At 50.8% G+C, this 18,983-nt stretch overlaps 1 protein-coding gene across 1 annotated transcript; it reads right to left on the bottom strand.

Moving 5' to 3' along the window:
• Positions 1-2,385: 2,385 nt before the first annotated feature.
• LOC121833044 (tigger transposable element-derived protein 6-like) lies at positions 2,386-3,662 on the bottom strand. Its single transcript, XM_042286106.1, has one exon. The coding sequence runs from the start codon at positions 3,637-3,639 to the stop codon at positions 2,407-2,409; it is 1,233 nt and encodes a 410-aa protein (XP_042142040.1). The 5' UTR covers positions 3,640-3,662; the 3' UTR covers positions 2,386-2,406.
• Positions 3,663-18,983: the final 15,321 nt, after the last annotated feature.

The following is an 18,983-nucleotide window of genomic DNA, read 5'->3' as shown; positions in this document are numbered from 1 at the left end:
TGTGCGCGCCTTCGAAAAACGACCCTTGACTGCTTCAGAGCTGTGGCCTCAAAACGCGTCCAGCACCAGCATCGATCTTTTAGCGAGCATAGCCCCTGGTCTGTTCTCCCATAACGTCTTCAACCAGTCCATGACGAGATCACTGTTCATCCCAGAATTGTCCGCCACATGGACAACAATTCTGGAAGGCACTGTAATGTTCCGTAGTGAATTGTGCTTGAAAATTACGTATGGGCGTAGTTTTGTGCCGTCGGCTAAGGCGCACAGCCTCACGGTGCAGCGTAGCTTAGTGTTGCCTCCCGTCAGGATGCTCACTGACTTTGAGCCCTTCTGCTACAAGGTCGTGTCCAGAGGCATCTCGAAGTACACGGGGGTTTGGTCCACGTTCCCGATCTGCGAGTACAAGTAGTTCTGTTGCTTCTGGGTTGATCACGTAACACTGAAAGCTCAGAAGCTTCTCTTCATAGGCGTCGGGAAGATGCTGGCACAACGTGGTTCGCGTCCTGATCGAAAATCCTTGTCGCTTCATGAAGCGATGGAACCACCCGGGGCTCGCACGGGACTGGTTGGACAGTACCGTATTTACTCGCACAATGAACGCACTCGCGTAATGAACGCACCCCCCAAGTCGGCTCTCAAAATTTCGACTTTTTTTTTCACTCGCGTAATAAACGCACCCCCAACTAGGATGTCAAAATTTTGACTCCCTCCCCCCACGCGCGCGAAATAAACGCACTTTTTTATCCTGGTGCAGCTAGGTCGCGAAAGCATGGGCAGGGTGGGCGAACAAAACGCCCTGCAAAAGACGTTAAAAAAATTCGAAAAGATCCAACGGAAGCAAGAAAAAAAAACATGGAGAGGAGCTTTTTTTTTTTTTTTGCACAGCGCAGTCTGGACTTTCGGTTCGCGCGCCGCCGCGCGCATGAGGCAAGAAAGAGAAGCGGAGAAGCGCTCTAAGCGAACAAAACAGCTTGCGAAAGGCGGCAAAAAGAAAAAAAAAAAAGCCACCGAACTAAGAGAAAACAAAAACAAAGCTTTTTTTTCTTTTTTTGCACAGCGCAGTTTGGTTATGGGGGTCGCGCGCCGCGCGCAAGGAGGTAAGAAAGAGGAGCGTAGAAGCCCTTTAAGGAAACGAAACAGCTTGCGAAAGGCGGCAAAAAGAGAAAAAAAAAAGACCACGGAACTAAAAAAAAAATAAAAAGAGCTTTTTTTTTTTTTTTTTTTTTTTGCACAGCACAGTTTGGTTGTGGGGGTCGTCCTTCGCGCGCCGCGCACAAGGAGATAAGGAAGATAAGCGGAGAGCCCTCGCATTAAGCAAACAAAACAGCTTGCGAAAGGCGGCAAAAAATAAAAAAATAAAACACCCACGGAACTAAGAAAAAAAGAAAACAGAGGAGTTTTTTTTTTTTTTTTGCACAGCTTAGTTTGGTTACGGGGTCGGGCGCCGCGCGCAAAGAGATAAGAAGTTACTTCGATTTTTCAGGATAAAAGGTCCCTTCATTATGCGAGTAAAAACGGACGCAAAAATTTTACTTCGCGTAATGAACGCCCCCCCTAACTTTGCATCGATTTTTCGGAAAAAAAAGTGCGTTCATTCTGCGAGTAAATACGGTATGCCATGTACTTTGGCGAGCCTCAAAGCCTTCATCTGCGCCATCTTTGTTGATACAGCGTGACCGCGACCTCTTCTCTCTTAAATGAACTCCGCTAGGCCTGCCTCCAGTTCTGGGTGTGCGCTGTCTCGCAGGGAAGGAGCGACCAGCCACACCGGAGTTCGGAACCCAAGTGTTTTATTATCACTTCTCTCGAACTCAAGATAACCCCGAGCATGCGCACTAGCATGGACGCGTCGCCGCGGGGCATGCGAGTGAGAACTGTCGTGTCATCACTACATCCCCCCTTCTAAGTTTTACAAGTCCAAACGTACGGGTCGCCTAACTTGGCGGACCAACCGAGTCACTCTTATCGGCGTATTGTCCGCTGTCGACGTGTCCGTCGACGTTGATGTTGAAGGGGAGTTCGTCAAGTTTGTCGGCGCTGCTGTTGGTGCAGGCTCAACTGCGGTAGGTTGTTGTTGGCGCCCTGCACCTGGACTTGCTCTTGCCGTCGAGATCGCCGGACTGGCTGGAGCCGTAGTGGCCGTAGCCTGATTGGTCGAACCGCCGGGATCCGGAGCGTCGAAGCCCGCCGGAGACGCATCGAATGGTACCAGGTGGCGGCGGTTGCGTCTGCAGGGCCTCGATCTTCTCGGGGTCCGGCCTGATTTCTCTCGCGCTGACCAATACAGTCGAGCCCACTTATAACGAACTTGATCGCCACGCGGCATTTGTTCGTTGTATCCAAAGTTCGTAGTAAGTGGACCACCTATAATACAGGCAAAAAGAGCAAGCGAGAAGAAAGTTAACTTTATTTTTGAAAAAAGTCCATGATGCAAGTCTGCTTCTTCAAAGCTGATCGCATCACTGCCGTTTCTAATTTTTCCAGCGCGGTCATATGTTCATCACCAAGACCTCTGCTGCACACGAGTTCCTTAAGCGACGCGATGTAACCGATCGCGATTGAAGCGTTCACAGCAACCGGCGGTAGAGCAGCATCCTCGTCATCGTCCTCGTCGGTCTCTGGGCAGTCGGGAAGGGCTCGCACTTCACGCACAATAGCTTCGTCAGTGCACGGCTCCGCGATGTCGGCGTCGTCATCAGCAGAAACGAAATCGTCCCAGGCAACGTCAGGTCCGGCCAGCTGCGTGTCAACGACGCGTTGCCACAAGTCCTCGTGCGACCGGCCTTCCTGTGGGTGATCTATGGCGTCCTCGGTGCCTGGGCCCATAAAACCCGCCTTGCGGAAGCAATTTGCTATGCACTCCGCGGTGAGTTCCATCCACGCCGCCTTCAACATCTCCACGGCGGCAAGCAAGCTGATGCGAACCGGCATGGCGGCATCTGGCCGATCAATTGCGATCAACAAGCGTTGGATGACGCGCCGCCGGTAGCACACCTTGAACGCATGAATAATGCCCATATCCAGGGGCTGAATTTTGCAGGTTGCATTGGGAAGCAAGAAGAGTACTGTCACCGCACTCAAGGAAAGCTGCACATGGTGCGCCGCACAGTTATCCAGCACGAGCAGGACCTTCCTGTTTTTTTGTGCCATGTCGCGGTCAAACTCGACAAGCCACTCGGCGAATAAGTCGCGGCTCATCCAGGCTTTCGTATTGTTCCTGTAGCGTACGGGCACGTAGCTTTTAAAGCATCGCGGCTTACGTGACTTGCCAATAACAAAAGGTAGCCGCCGGTCACTGCCGTCCATATTGGCACAGAGAAGAACGGTTATCCGCAACTTGCTGTTCTTACCTCCCGCGCACTTGTCGCCTTTCAAGGCATGCGTTTTAGATGGCAACATCTGATAAAACAACGCAGTCTCGTCGGCATTGTAAACGTCCCGTGGAGCATAGCTCGCAATTGTTGGGAGGTTGTCGAAAAGCCATGCATCGACGTCCTCGTTGTTCACAGACGCGGCCTCGCCGACGACCGCCTTGAAAACAATTCCGTGGCGAGCCTTAAACCGGTGGAGCCATCCATTGCCTGGGCTGAAATCGGGAAAGTCCAAAAGGAAGGCGAAGTCTTTAGCCTTGGAGAGCATCAGCGGTCCACTGATCGGAACGTTGCGAGACTGGGCGTCAGCGAACCACTTCAGCAGTGCGTCCTCAACGTCCGCGTAGGTCGCCTTCCGAAGGCGCTTTCTTGTCGGGTTGGCATTCACGGTAGCACCAAGAATCTTTTCCTTGTCCTTAGCAATGGTCGAAATGGTCGATTTCGACAGTCCGTACTTCTTGACCAAATCGCCGTTTTTTGCACCTTGAGCAAGTTCATTAACAATGGCCATCTTCGTTGCAATGTCGACTGCTTTCCTTTTAGCACCTGAAGAGGTCGGCATACAGTTCGCCATCGCACCAGGCGCAAGTCAAGCCCTTGGACTCGCGCGTTGAGGCAACCTTCAAATCCCCGATCTGGGAAGAGCACGAATGCGGCAACGATGTCAACGCAGTGCCATCGCACAGAAAGAATCGACGGCTCAATATCCGCGGTCCGGGGTGGCAACGGAGCAGCAACAAATGGAGAACCGGTTTGGGCCGGTAAAGCGGGTAGAGCAGGCGCCGAACTTTCCGGATTGGTCGACGCAGATCACGTGGATGCATCCCGATGACGCAGGCGGCGCCACTTTCTCTTTCGTCACCGCGCGCGCGCGCTTTTTCGTTTTCATTTTTTAACGCGCACTTTTTCTTTTTTTCTTTCTTTTCTCCGCAAAGGAGCGTCCTGGGGACGCTCCGTGGGCGAAGTTCGTCTGCCGCGGGTTCGCAGTCGAGCGAAACCGCGCCAAGCACCGCCGGCTCGGTCAACTACGGGGGCCCGACAGCTTCGCGTTCGCTCTAACCGAGTGGTGAGGCCGCAACAGTTCGTTCTATGTGAGACACTGTGCCATTGCCCCAATGTATATCTTGACGGTAGCACCACCCTTGTTCGTACTAAGCGAGCGTTCGTTATATCTGCGGCCGTTATAAGTGGGCTCGACTGTACGCCGAGAAACTTCACTTCTGAGGCAGCGAAGCTGCACTTCTTCTTGTTCAGCTTGACGCCTGCCTCGTCGAGCCTTTGCAGCACTTGCTGGAGTCGACGATCGTGCTTGCCCTTTGATGCGCCGAAGACGAGAATATCGCCGATCATGCTCACAACTCCTTCCAGTCCCTCTAGAATGCGACTCACCTGTCGCTCGAAGTACTCTGGTGCTGAACAGATGCCAAAAGGCAGCCTGCAGAAACAGAACCTTCCCATCGGGGTTATGAACGTCGTCAGCTCCTGACTTTCTTCGGAAAGCCTCACTTGGTGGAAGCTTGCAGTGGCGTCCAGCTTCGAGAAAACCTTCGCCTGCTCGAGATGTTCGAGGATGTTCTCAACCGAAGGTAAAATTTGACGCTCCCTCAGTACGACTTCGTTGAGGCGCGTGAGGTCTACGCAGATGCGGTAGCCTCCTCCTGTCTTCAGAACGACGACCATGCCTGCGCACCAGTCTGTGGGGCGGTCAACCTTGCGGATTGCTCCTTCAGACTTTAGCTTCTTGAGCCCACCACGAACGACGTCGTGCAGTGGGATCGGGACCCTCCTCGGCACGCTTAGAGCGAAGAGCTTGGCACCAGGTCGAAGCCGGATGACGTACTCCTCCTTTAGCTCCCCCCGACCGTCGAAAAGCCCGTCTCTCCGCAGCACCGCTGGTGTTGCCTCACTGTCGACAAACTGAATGGCTCCCAGCGCTTGTATTGCTGGGAAGCCGAGAAGAGGTGGGTGTTGTGATGGCATGACGTAAATGTCCTGCACGGTCGACTTGTCCCTCCATTGCAGCGTTGCGGGGAACATGCCCAGTACTTTCAGGAGGTGGTTTCCGGGGCCCATGAGCTCACCTTCTGGTGCATGAAGCTTTTTCGGTACTCCAGGGAATGAACTCGACACCACGGTCACCTCCGACTCCAGAGTCCACTTTGAAGTTCATGTTGTGTCCGTTGACGGCCACGGTTGCGAACTTGGCTCTGGTACGGGCGCCTTCCGCAACTGTGTGCAGCTCGACAGAGCCCATGGCTTCTTTCTCGCGGACGGTTTCGAAGTGTCCAACTTTCTTGCACCACCTGCATCTTGCCTCTTTTGCAGGACAGTCGGAACGGGGGTGAGGTTCCCTTCTGCAGAACCTGCAGCGTCCGTTGCTTGAGCAAGGCTTGGAAGTACTTGCTGCGCCTTCCCCCGCTGAGTCGGAACGCCGATGTGACTTCGGAAGACGTTTTCGGACTTTTGCTTCGGAGACCACAATGCCAGGATTTGGTTCCTTCTGGAAAACTTCAGAACGGGCCTTCACGGCGTCTTCGTGAATACGGGCCTGAAGTCTCGCATCTTCGAGCGTGAGCCTTGGCGTGCGACATAACTTGTCTACCAGCTTAGAGTCCAGAAGACCGACGACGAATCTATCGTGGACGAGGCGTTCTTCGACTTCCGCAGAGGTGTAATTGCACTTTTTGACGAGCGTACGTGGTGCAGTGTAAAAGTCGTCTACTGACTCGCCTTCGGCTTGGACGCGACGGTGGAAGCTCACGCTTTCGTAGACTTTGTTGACCGAGTGGATGAAGTGGTCGGTGAGCTTTGTCTTCACCGCTTGAAGAGAGCACCAGTCGTCGCTTGTCAAGGCCAACGTGTCCAGGAGTCGATGAGCCTCACGGGAGCCCATGGCGTACAGCAGTCTCCTGACTTGCTTCTGGCCCGACGCCTGGTAAAGCCCAGAAGCCTAGCAGTAGTCGTCGAACAGGAAAATCCATTCCTTCCACTCGCCGGGGTTTGAAAAGTTGAACTTCGGAGGCGGCTGGATACCAGTGGCGCAGAACTGCGTAGGCTTAGCGTCTTCGTCCGCCATGGCGGGCGTTGCAGGACGCGCCACGTCGACGGCTCACTCGTTGCGTCGCTCCTTCGGGACGGATTTCACTTCTGACACCATGTCTCGCGGGAAAGGAGCGACCAGCCACACCGAAGTTCGGAACCCAAGTGTTTTATTATCACTTGCCTCGAACTCAAGATAACCCCGAGCATGTGCACTAGCATGGACGCGTTGCCGCGGGGCACGCGAGTGAGAACTGTCGTGTCATCACTACATGCGCCAGTTTTCGGACCACGGAACGACCGACGATCGCGGTTTGCATTTTGAAGCATCGTCTTCTTTCGCCACCACTCCCATATGCAGGCCTCATCCACATCATATTTCCGACCTGCTGCCCTGTTGCCGATCTCCTCGGCAACGCTGATGATTTTGCACTTCAGCTCAGCTGTAAACGACTGCCGTCAGATGCAACTCATGGTGAACGAGATGAATGACGAGATATAAGATAACGACTCCTGCCAAGGAAGTTAGAAATACACGACTGCGGTGTTTTATAGGATGGCTGGATTGATGGGGTGAATACGGCTGATCCTTTTGAACCGGGCGGTGGCTTGCGCCACCTAGCCATTTCGGGCGGTAGCTCGCGCTGTGTAGCTACCGTGTATTGCCGTGAAGCCCCAGTTCGAAGCCGATATTCGCTTATAACCTACACGCCTAGTTCACCTTCGAGTTTATTGACATTTTGGTGCGGGTTATACGCGCAAAAATACGGTAGCCCAAATGCTTTAGCAATTTCCACTTGCTGCTCGCCGGAGTCCAACCTCTACAAAACATCTTGTTTCTCGCTGAGAGATAGGCATTTCTTTTGTTTTGCACTCATATTTCGTGAACCGAAGCACGTTAGGCGTACACGAAAATTGTGAGTGCGTACCGTGACGACGCCACTGACGCCACGCTAGGGTTGAAGCTTGAAAGAGTTGACCACTGTGGGGTTGACTCGGTTGACTGCTCTAGCTCGGGCCGGTCCCTCCACACATAGTTGCCACTAGTTGCCACCATAGTAATGTTGCGCGGTTGCTTTGTTGTGACAGCTTTGCCGCGACTGAGTTGGTAGTCCTCTTCCACACTGCCGTCATGTTCTCCTGCGAGTCGATCGGCACTCTGAGATAGCTCCCGAGCGGGGTGGTCCACTTGATGCCTCCAAAGTTTTCCGGTGTCGTTGCCCATCCTCCTAGTCACACGCCCACTGATTTCTGTGGGTTTATTTCGGCCCCCGACGCGGCGCAGAAGCTTCCCACGATCTGCAGAACGGCCTCCACTTGCGGCTTCGAAGAGCAGACGAAACTCACGTCATCAGCGAAAGCAAGAACTCGCACATTGTCCTCGGCCAGTTGTAGTCCCGAGATGCGGCTGTCCTCGTTCACTGCTCAGCAGAGTGGCTCGAGCTGCAGCGCGAACAATATGGGCGGTAGGGGGCAGCCCTGCCCCCACCGATCTCCCGACGGAGATGAGTGCTCCTCTCTCCCTGTTGACCAGCAGACGCGTGGTGATGTCTCTGTAGCATAGAGCCACCCATTCTCGGAGCTCCTCTCCCACTCCGCATCGGTCCAGCGCCGCAAGCAGGAAATCATGCGACACTCGGTCGAAGCCTGCTTCAGTTCCAGCTGCAGCACAGCTAAGGGCTGGTGTCCCTCCACTGTTGCCTCGCTGATGGCGCGCATCGTGTGGAGGTTGCGGAAAATTTTCTGCCCCCAAAGTCCGTAGCTCTGGTGCGGCCCGATGACTGTCTTCAAACCGATCTCCAGTCTCCTGGCAAGAATTTTTGTTAGGAACTGGTAATCTGCGCAAAGCACTGAGGCTGATTGGACGAAAGTCGCCGACCTCGGGCACGGAGCCTCCCTTTGACTTCTTAGGTATCAGGACGGTGTGGCTGTGCCTCATCGTCGGCGGAAGGAAACCTCTTTTCTTGATGTCGGCGAAGACCTGCGTCAGGATCGGGCAGAGCGCGTTTGAGAACGCCTTATAAAACTCTGCTCCGATACCGTCTGGGCAGGGGGCTTTGTTACGGGACAGGTTCTCTATGATGTCCCGAACCTCTGACTCGCGGATTGGGCAGCTGATGACGTCGATCGCCTCCTCGGGGACGGATGGTGATCCTCAAAGGAGAGGCTGGAAGGCAGCCGTGTCCAGCACCTCCTTCAGCCATGAGAAGGGAGCGACGGCTCGGCGACGTCTTCGTGCAAATGGCTTGGTGGTTGGGCGTGTCGTACGAGATGAATACCAATTCTTTTGATCAGTCCCAAATTTCTCTTTTAAAGGCAGACAGAATTCGCCGGTACCGCGAACGACAGCTCTGAAGTAGAGGTCCCACGCCCGTCGTCCGCTGCCATCGCCGTCCCCGCGAGTCCCACGATACGTGAAACGATGCACGCACAGAATGCTTCCGGTTCTCTCTTCAACTTTTTTTTTTTCAATCAACATATTTGCAGCTTTTTAGAAGCCACAAAAAATAGTTTTTATATTTTTTTCCATTTTTAATATTGAGTGTGTGCCTTCAATGACCAACGACCTTGATTAAATTTTGTGGTCGCGTCAAAACCTCAGAAAACGGCCCGTGACCACGGAAAAATGAGTGAGCGAGACTCGACCTGGCCAGTTCTTGATCGGTGGTTTTCAGGCGGAAAGAAGCCGAATTTCGAGTTGCAAATTGTGTTCTGGGTAATTGGGCTCTCATATGACATGTACAACTAAAAACCTCGACGAGCATAAATACCCTGTCAGTGCCCCTTTAAAGGGGCACTGACACCCCAAAGGTTGTATTTTTTTTTATTGTCTAAAACGATCCAAGTTGTACCGTATTTACTCGCATAATTTGCACACTTTTTAAAAAAAATATCTGTCATCAGAAAGGGGGTGCACAAATTACGTGGATATTTCGCAAGCACCATTGCAAATAACATATCTGCAAAGGGCTGGAATGTATATAAAAATACAAATATACAAACTGCAAGCTTTTTCCCTTTTTTATTTTACAAATACTTACTCCGAGTCGCTGGTGGAGCTCTCGCACTCAGTACCATATTTGCGATCGTCGTGGTTGTCGTCGTCACTCACGTTCCAAATAGCGTCGTCTTCAGTTCTGTCGAGCGCGTTTGATAGTCCCGTCTTCTTGAAGCTCGACTCGACAATGCTGGGAGAGACCATGTCCCACGCCGTTAGAACCCACTCGCAGACCGGGTAGTCTTCAGGCAAACGCTGGCAGAGAGTCGTCCGTTGTCTCGGAGACATGGTGGCGACTCATAAAGCGTGTCACCCATCCTCTGCTAGCCTTGAACGTTGCAGCAGAGATCCCTTTTTTTGTACAATCTTTCTTACCTGAAACTGTAGCATTTTGCACGACACGGCGTGACCAGCCAACCTGTGATCACGAAAATACTGTAGCAGTTCATCTTCAACAGCAAGAAATTTCCCTCGTTTGGGCCCCAGAAAAGCTTTTCTTCCCGGTCTTGCACTTGCCAGTTGCGACTTCTGTCTTCGCCAATAACGTACGTGGCTCTCGCTCACCCTAAACTGCCTGTCTGCTGCGCAGTTTCCATTTTCCTCAGCAAACTTGACCACCTTGACCACGAGGAGCTTCAACTTCGCTGTATAGTTATTGTAACCCATCGCAAGAGCAATCGTCGAGAAAACCGTTGACGGCGTCAAACTTGAACCACACTATGCAAACAATGGAAAGCATGCACTTTGACGTTGCAGACTTCGCGCCACTCCACACGACCGCAACCGCTGCAACCGCACACCACGCGACACATCCGGGAATCTCAGCGTGACATCATGCCTCCTTGCTTGCAGGCCAACCACCTCGCAGCATTGAGCCTGCGGCGCACGCGCGTCTCGTAGCTCCGGCAGAGAAGTGCAGAGTTGCATCTTTCTCTCACTCTCGCCTCTCTCACACCTCTCGCGGTTGCGCGGAATTTCTGCAGCTTAGCTTGCGCGCCCATGGGGAGTCTGAAAACTGTTGGCAAGCTGGCGCAGAACGGTGCAAAGTGCGCAAAATACGCGAGCAAGTTTTTTTTTCTGGAAATCTGGGCCTTAAGTTAGGGATGCGCAAATTACGCATGGGCGCTAACTATGTGAGTAAATATGGTAGTCCTAACCATGCAAAAAATATATCTCAATGCAAAAAAACATTTTCTTGTGTGCGAGCCTTTTTATTTTTGGTGCTTTTCTCCCCTGCTCCTTACCTCCTCGCTTCTTTTGATTTGTGACGTCAAGTATCACGAAATTGAGAAGCTTTGTAGGTGACATTTCTATAACATGTAATAACGGCAATCATTCATTCATTCATTCATTTGTTTATTTTTTGTGCTCATGAACAGCTTTCACCTTTGTAATGATGCACAAATAACATACAGGAAAAGGAAGAATAATTCTACAAATTGACAATAAAAAACTTGAACGCCACAAAAGATGGATTAAAATTCATAGATTTGTAAGAGAAAACTTGAACGCTGCAAAAGATGGGTTAAAAATGCCAATGCAGGAAGCATCAAAAGTATTATACAAGGTTTGAGCCTTGGTCGGAGAGCACATGAGTCTGTGCCTCCTGATGTCACTCGACTGGCAATGAGGAGGAAGGCCATGGTTTATATAGGTGCTTCCCTCTCTCCCCCTGCTGGCAGGTCCTCAGCCAATCCCAAAGGAGAGTGGGCGAAAATGATGTGCGTTAGGCGTGAGGGCATGTCGGCAGGGTTGTGCGCAGTCGGAAGCCACTTGGCCCGAAGGTTTTTCTTTATTGCAAGAAAGGTCATGGGCAAGGCACGGAGGTGGCCCCGGGTGATGGCCTGATGAAGGGCCAGGTTGTCGGTGAAGATCAGCGTCGGGGTTGTCACAATGAGGGCGGCCAGTGTCCAGGCAATGGCCTCACGAAGGTAGATCCGGCCGTCAGGAAGAGTCAGTACAGCAAGGGCCGCCCAAGGGGTCACCACTCCAAAACCACAGTTGGATACGTCTGCACAGATCACCGACACAGGAGGTGTAGGGGTAAGGGGTAGGGTGTGGGGCATGGTGTTCCAGAGGCACTGGAAGTGGCGATCCACTGGAGAGGGGGGGGTCAGAGGAGAGGGCAGCCTCAAAGAGCGGTCGAAGGGCACTGTAGCCTGTCTGGTACAAGGAAAAATAAAACGCCCAAAGGCCTGCACGGCGGCGGTATTGGGACTGACTACAAGGTTTGCGTAAAAGTGCAAGAGTGCTGGATAAGGACTGAATGCGCTGAGGCGTATGAGATATAGTGGATGTGGTAGTGTCGAGAGTGAACCCCAGGAAACGTATGTGCCGCGAAGGGGCTAACAGGGTATCCTTAGGGTTGAGCATGAAACCGCATTCCTTAAGTTGTTGGACAAAAAGATCAGTGTTGTGTTGTAGGAGGAGGGATCTGGGTGTGCGAGTAAAAAATTGTCTATATACGCCCACGCCCAGATCTTGCGGGAACGATGGCAGTTGCCAATGTTTTGCATTAAGAAAGATGCTGGCCGAAGGCCAAACGGGAGACGGGTGAATGCATAGTAGACCCCGTCTAAACGAAAGGTTGTAAGACGTTCTGCAGAGGGGCGGAGTGTAATGTGGCAAAAGGCCTCCGCCAGGTCCACCTTAGTAAAGTAAGCATGTGGTGGAAGGGGGACCTGGAGGAGGACTTTAGGGAGGGGATCAAGTCTGAAGGGGGGGCGTGAAGGTGGGGGGTGAGGTGGCTAGTGTCTAACATGAATCTAGACTCCGTAGAGGATTTGGGAGCTAGCTGCACGGGACTCAAGAATGGTCCGCGACATGTGACTTTAAGTAGTCCTGAAGCAAGCATGGAGGAGACCGCTTCACGCAAAACAGGGAGCTGATCTGCTGGGGGGGGGTCGGTTAACAACTGATCGAGCACTACATGACACTCTAAGACTGCCGTAGTCGGCAGGAGGGTAGAAGTTGAAGACCGTCGTGGTACGGTCCCAATCTACTAGGGAAGAAGGCGCACTAGGGTGAACGTTGTGCCACTGAGGGCATGGAAGAAGAGGAACACGCGAATCTTTGTCTTCGGGTTCGTCGTCCCCGTCAGAGGGCTCATCGGAACCAGGTTGGTTTTGTAACCATCGAAGAATGTGGTCGGCTGCGAGTACCCAGGTATCCTCCTCTTCTGTAGAAGAGGAGGTACCAGAGACAAAGGAGTGTGGAGGAGATGTCTGAGACGATAGGGGGGAAGGGACGAGGGGAATGTCGGCGCTTTGTAAAGCCTGTAGCAAGAGGTCAGGCGGATTAATAATGTCCTGAACCACCGCTACAACCTCCTGTCCGCTTACGGAAACAAGGATTGGCTCTGGGTCCTGCAGGACCAACTTTAGGGGCCGCAAGAGTTCTTGGGCTAGGGGAGAAGATACAAGTAGAGGGACCTCACTCACCACTGTTGAAGGTGGTGGGGAAGGAGGTAGTTCGGCGTAGTGTGTAGAGTCCCACATGGGCAGGCGATGAAGAATGCGTGTCATGGGGCAGGTTTGGAAGAATTTTTTAACATGCAATGGAAGAGAAATTCGCAAAAATGTTCTTGGAATATGAATATTTATCACTGAAGTTAAGTCAGGGCAATCAATGACTCCGTGAAGTCTCTGTCGCAGTCTGGCACTCAAAGTAGAACAATTGTATCATTCTAAAAGTCTTCTATATTCAAAGTAAACAGTGGTGCCTGCACCCAATAGAATCCCACATAACAGAGGAAAACTCTAGCTTAGACCTAATTAATGAAAAGTATAACGGCATAATACAGGCTGACGTGGAAAACTCACGTGTAATTCCAGATATGACACCTAATCTACGGAAAGAGGCGTTGACAATGTTATTGACGTGTTATTGACATCATAAACCATGTTTTTTAAACGGTAACTGTAAAGAAAAAAAAAGCTTTTTTAAACAGCCTAATTTGGACAAGCATGTAAAAATTTTTTTTTTCGCGAGAAAAATTTTTTTTTAGCAAGATATATTGCACGAGACTGATTTTAGTTTGCGGCTACTTCGTCCGTTTTAAGTCGCGTGCCACAAAGTTGGTGTTCAGTGACGTTTAGCACCAATTGGCTGCTATTCTTCTCATTGGCTAAGAGTTTGATTGACAGCTTAGATCTTGGTTGTTAAACCTTTGTTATATGTTGTATTCTCCTTTTGAGCGGCATACTTTTATGTTTAAAGAATAACCCATGTAATGAGTTATTATTTTTTGCAAAAGGTTTACAAGACAGGCACTTCCGTCTGAATTCATACCATAACAAACAAAAACTTCGCCATTCTTTTTGAAGCCGCCGAAGTCGGCTCCCGGCTGTCTCGCCTACTTCGTTTGTTTTCTCTAAGTGAGTGTTTTGTGTTGACCCAGATGCTTGAGTGAGACTTCCTGAAGTAAGTAGTATGTGTTTAGTAGCTGACGCAAGTGTTAGTGATAGGAAGCGACACGGGGTTTTCGGTTCTATAGCGCAGTTTGTTACTTTCGTTTTCCTGGGTCAACTTTGCTTTCGTAGCGAGTTTTCTTTTCTTTCTTAGCGTGCTTTTTTTTTTTTTTTTTTTTTTTTGCTTGCGCATGCAATTGTTGATTTTTTGGAGATATTAGCTCCTGCAAAGCGGCGTTATTGCTCTGTAAAGCGTTGCCAGATAAGTGATCGCGACATTGAGTCTTCCAGCAGCCATGCTGCCCCGAAAGATGACAAGCTGAATACTGTTTGGCAGGAGGCAATCGGGCATTTGCGTAGCGACAATTGTGTCCAGCTATGTTTGCGTCGTTTCCCTCCGGAGGCCTTCGAGATAGTGTAATATAAAGTGTAATACAAACCACTTGCCACCATATTCTGAGGCTTTCTGTAACATACTTGTTAACTAAACATCCCCCCTCCCTCACTGCATGTGTAAATATTAATAAAAGTTTACTCCACTGACTTTTTTCCCAGAACTTCTTTATTCGCATACAACACTGCACACCAAGACCACTTGAACACAATAAGAGATGTGCCATGTCATCACTGGGAAATAAGGAAAAAGTCGAAGACCACAATTCACAAACAACATTCAGTGCAATGCAAGATGTTTCATGTTACTGGGAAACACAGAAAAAAACCTACAACATGGCATGAATGAGTACGAAACTCAAAAGGTAACAAATAGCATCAAGGCACTAGCTGCGTAGCTTGCTTGCATAGCTAAAGCTTGGGAACTACTTTATCGTCGTTTAGCTCCATCGCCCTCATCCGGTAGGCGATCTGGAGCACGACTGGGTTTAGAATGCCACCGAAAAAGTCGGTGTGATCGGTGATGCAACGATTACCAGCCTTGGAGATGACCTTCAGAACCTCCTGGCAGCACACGCACTTGCGAGCCGTCGGCATTAGTTGGCAGCGTCCGCAGCGGCTCCTGGTTGCATGTAACATCGCAAGAGTCAATAGCAGCAGTAGGCTAACTTTTTTCTTTTAGCCATTCAGTGGCCAATTCGTCAAAGCATGTGACATCTCGCGCAAGAAGGTATCAGCGACCCAGTCCTTTGTCCCGCCTAACGAAGAACAGCTGGAGTTCAATTACCAGCGGGTGTCGTCCAAGCGTGCCAAAGACTCGGGCGGTGCGCCGTCTTTGTTGTTGGCAGCCGTCCTCCTTGGTGTATCTTCGTCTGGCCGAAGACCCAGTGACCCAGTTGCTCGCAGCGGCCAAGGAGCTGGTGCTTCAGTTCAAGGTTTATTTTGCGGGATGACACTGAAGCTACAACAGGCTGTGGACTGTGGTATGCACACAAGACGCACTGGAAGTCGAGACGCTGCGTTTGTCCAACTCCGCAGCCAAGTCAATCCAAGTGGTTGGTAGGAAACACGCTCCAGAAGCTGAACAGAATAGTAAAAAGGCAGTCCTGAGAAAATAATGTTCAAAGTTTTAGGCTGTTCGTAGTGCACTAAAAGGTGCCAGGGTTATAATCTTTGGTGTCCTTTTCAACACAGTGTCGCTTGACCCTCTGACCCTCAGTCTGACGTGCATTTGATGTCTTCTTCATGCGCATGGTGCCTTTTCTGTTGTCCTGCACAGTGCGTGGTGCCCAGGCTTGATGCCAAGAGAGGAGCAAAACCCCACAGAGGCAAGAAAAGTGCCGCAGTTGTACTTGCCATTGGCATCGCTGACTGCGGTCTCTGCAGCAATCAAAGATGCGTTCTCATCTTTGGGAAACACTGACCATATTACGAAGTATAGACTCTTAGCGGCGATCTGGGGCTTCCTCACCTTGCACCGGTCGAGAAGATGAGGCTCAGGCAAGTGCTGGTATACAGGCATAAGAGCATCGGCGACATGCCTCACTAGATGGTGTTTGGGAGGTGGCCGAGGCTCACTGTAGCTTCTGCGATTTGATGTTTACACCAGGTTGCAGGGCCCGGTGGGCACAGTTTATGGTGGGGTTCTTCATCAGTTGAGCTGATATGATAAAAGGTTGCCATGACTGCTCTCCACACTTTGTCGAACTCGGAGCGATCTCTCCAAGCCATGCCATAATAGCTCATCAGCTTTTTGATGAGGCTGGCCTTTCTCACCCTTGGTGACTAGGGCACGTAGGGCTGACCCCATTCTTTTTTTGACATGGTTCACTCAGTCTTCCTTTGTGATTTCAATGAAACCATAGGTCTTGTGATCAGAAAGTGCCAGAAAAGTTTGACTGTCGCCATCACAAACAATGTTTCTGTACTGCAGGTTGTTCTTTGCAAGTGAACGTCCAAACAGCAACAATGCCGCCTCAACCTTCATGTGGCCGGAGGGGGTCTTCTTTTGACATCCTGATTCATGAGATTTTTTCCACTGGCTGTATTTCTGTCACCCACTTTTGGGCCCTCAGAGTCAACCATGGCATCGATTGGACAAAACAACAGAGTCGATCACCAGGCCAGTGTAGAACTCGATCACAGTGCCAACGCCAAGGTGGGACGTGCGGCCACGCGTCATCCAGGTGCCATCATAGACTACACTTATATTTTTACCGTGAAGCTGTTTATGGCTAGGGTTCTGTGGATTTCTCATGTGCGTCAACAAAAATTTGGGTCCCGAATTTGATGCAAAATCGCTTCATTCTTTGCAAAAGCTTATATGTGTCATCACTTGGTTATGCATTAGTTATCAACAGGCACCATTAAGATCCGTATACTCTTGAGTAGATAATAAAGGTTTCTCAAAGATTTGCCGCTGTGCGACCCGCGTCCTCCATGTCTACGCTTGCACTGCCTGCTCTTTGTCGTCTTTACAAGTGCTTGCGTGCCTAGTTTCCTTTCCTTCCGCTCTCCCGGGGTGGCGGTCCCTTCGCAGGTGTCCAGTTTCTTCCGGCTCCTCAGAGTGGCGATAGTTGTCCATGCGAACGTATATAAAAACAAAGGTACAAACACGTTTATTGTCTTGATCGGTGGTCATCGTGACGAAAGGTATGCACACACATTTATTGTTGTCTTGATCGGTGGTCATTATTTGTCTTGATCTGTGGATCATTTGGTCGTGATGGTGGTGACGATGGCCTTGTGGTTGCTATGGTACATGTACGCACTGATTGGCTTGGGTGCAACCTTGGACACGTTCTTCGCCAGAGTCAAATCTATGCATGACCAGTGGTGAGTGGTGGGGTTTGCACAATTGGTGTGGCACATGAAACCAAAGCACTTCAACGCAAACTGTGTAAACCACTTGTCCGGTCGCGAGATGTCGATGTAGAAATCTCCAACAACGATGAAGGGCATGGTGTTATCATCCCTGAACCAATCAGTGTGTGTTGACATGGGCATCTCGATCTGGCTCTTGGGTGTACCCAGAGACATGTGCACATTGTATGCCACAACTGTATTGGTTGTTTGGACTGCACAAACATCGGCACAGTCAGTGACACTCTCATCTGGCGAGGCGGGCAGGATGTATGGTTGTACATACGCATTGTCTTTTGCGTATATGGCAACACCTGCCCGCAAGTCCATACGCTGGTCACGGACATCCTCGTCGTTCAATGGCAACACCTGCCCGCAAGTCCATACGCTGGTCACGGACATCCTCGTCGTTCAAAATTCTGTATCACGTCTGTGTTGTGTTCTAAACAGCTTTGCATGGTCATCCACCTTGACAGAGTGGAATGTCTCATGATTTTTTTTTGTGAAGCAAAAGTGTGTAGATCTTACAGACAGCCTCAACTGCATGAGACCATTCTCTTGCTGACACAGCCTCACTGGCAGGCCTGAACTCAGATTCAGATGCTTCTGGAATGTTTTCTGGCACAAGCCCTGGTGGGCGGGAGACATTCATTATAGACCAAAAGTCTATCAACGTTGTTGACCTCTTGCCGATGCTCTTGATCGCTTGCATTGACCTGAGGTTTTCTTCAAAGACATGGCCCCCTTCTCTTCGCGGCGACATCGACTTACTTGCGAAGGTGCCGCTCGTTCCGCCAAGTCAGGATCATCTTTCCCACCAGTGCCTTGCACCTGGCACCACTGTAAGCCCCGGCTAAAAACATTGCTCACGGCGTAATTGCGAGGAGTGTGTTCATTGCTGCAACTTGAACACTTCACTCTTTTCCGCACTTGCCGGCTCCTCACTTTCGGCAAACAGCTTCATCTCCCCTTCCGTCGCTGAAATGGAACTAAGCGACGCTTGTACTGCCGTGGCCTGCTTGCGGGCCGCTTCTGGTGATGCAAAGCGTGGTTGCAAATGTGCAAGAACGGTATGACTTGCCAGGCTTGCTGAGTCGGACGACCCTAAACTCGCGAGAGGGGCTTGACGAAAACAAACGGCCAGGTGCAGACATTTTAGAGAAATGCAGTGATGTGATTGCTGCGCCAATTGCGCCAAACTGCGCCAAGGGGCTAACTCTGCTACATCCTGCTACATTTCGCAAAATATGGCTAATCTGCGCCAAGCCTGCGCCAAAAGACCAATTTTGGTCGCCTTTCAAAAACGAAACTAAGCTGAGAACTGTAATTGAGCATGCGTGAGCTAGGTGGCACAAGACGCCGCCCGACACAAAGTACCCTGCATCAATCGTCTATTCGGTCTTGCATGGTTTTTTCCGCCGTTCGCGTTTCGCGCTCTCGTCTTCTCGAGAATCTCGTCTCGCGTCTTTTTTAATTTTTTAGCAATAGACGCGGGCGTGTGCGAACGCTCCGACGTTAGTTAGTGTGCCAGGTTCCAGACATGCCGTCATGCTGTGAAACAATACCACGTTTTTGCGCGGCGAGAGTTACTTTGTGAGCTGAAGCGCTCGCGCGACCGCAGTCGCCGTGGTCGCGCGACGTCGTGTGTTGCCGTCCCCACGTCGCTGCAGATGTGGCGCTTTCTAAACTGAAACGCATCGACATTCCTGCTCTTGTTTAAATCATACGCTGTTATGAAAATCCCTCTTTAACTCAATGACTGCTTGGCGAAGTTTTGATTACCTAGCTTTCTTTCGGTGAACTTTCTTTCGAGATGGACCCCGGTACGTGGAAAATCTGCCGCGAAAGAAAGTTGATGTCGAGAAGTGAGCAAAAGCAAAGAAGGCAATGGTCTGCACGCTGAACCCGCAC

The sequence above is a fragment of the Ixodes scapularis genome, unplaced genomic scaffold (assembly GCF_016920785.2).
Source record: "Ixodes scapularis isolate PalLabHiFi unplaced genomic scaffold, ASM1692078v2 PGA_scaffold0__279_contigs__length_252992795, whole genome shotgun sequence".
NCBI lineage: Eukaryota > Metazoa > Arthropoda > Arachnida > Ixodida > Ixodidae > Ixodes > Ixodes scapularis.
The sequence above is the reverse complement of the archived record's forward strand: the minus strand, read 5'-3'. Positions and strand labels throughout refer to the sequence as shown.

Excerpts from the sequence above, each read along its gene's own strand:
- LOC121833044 (XM_042286106.1), bottom strand. The coding sequence starts at position 3,639 with ATGCTCTCCAAGGCTAAAGACTTCGCCTTCCTTTTGGACTTTCCCGAT.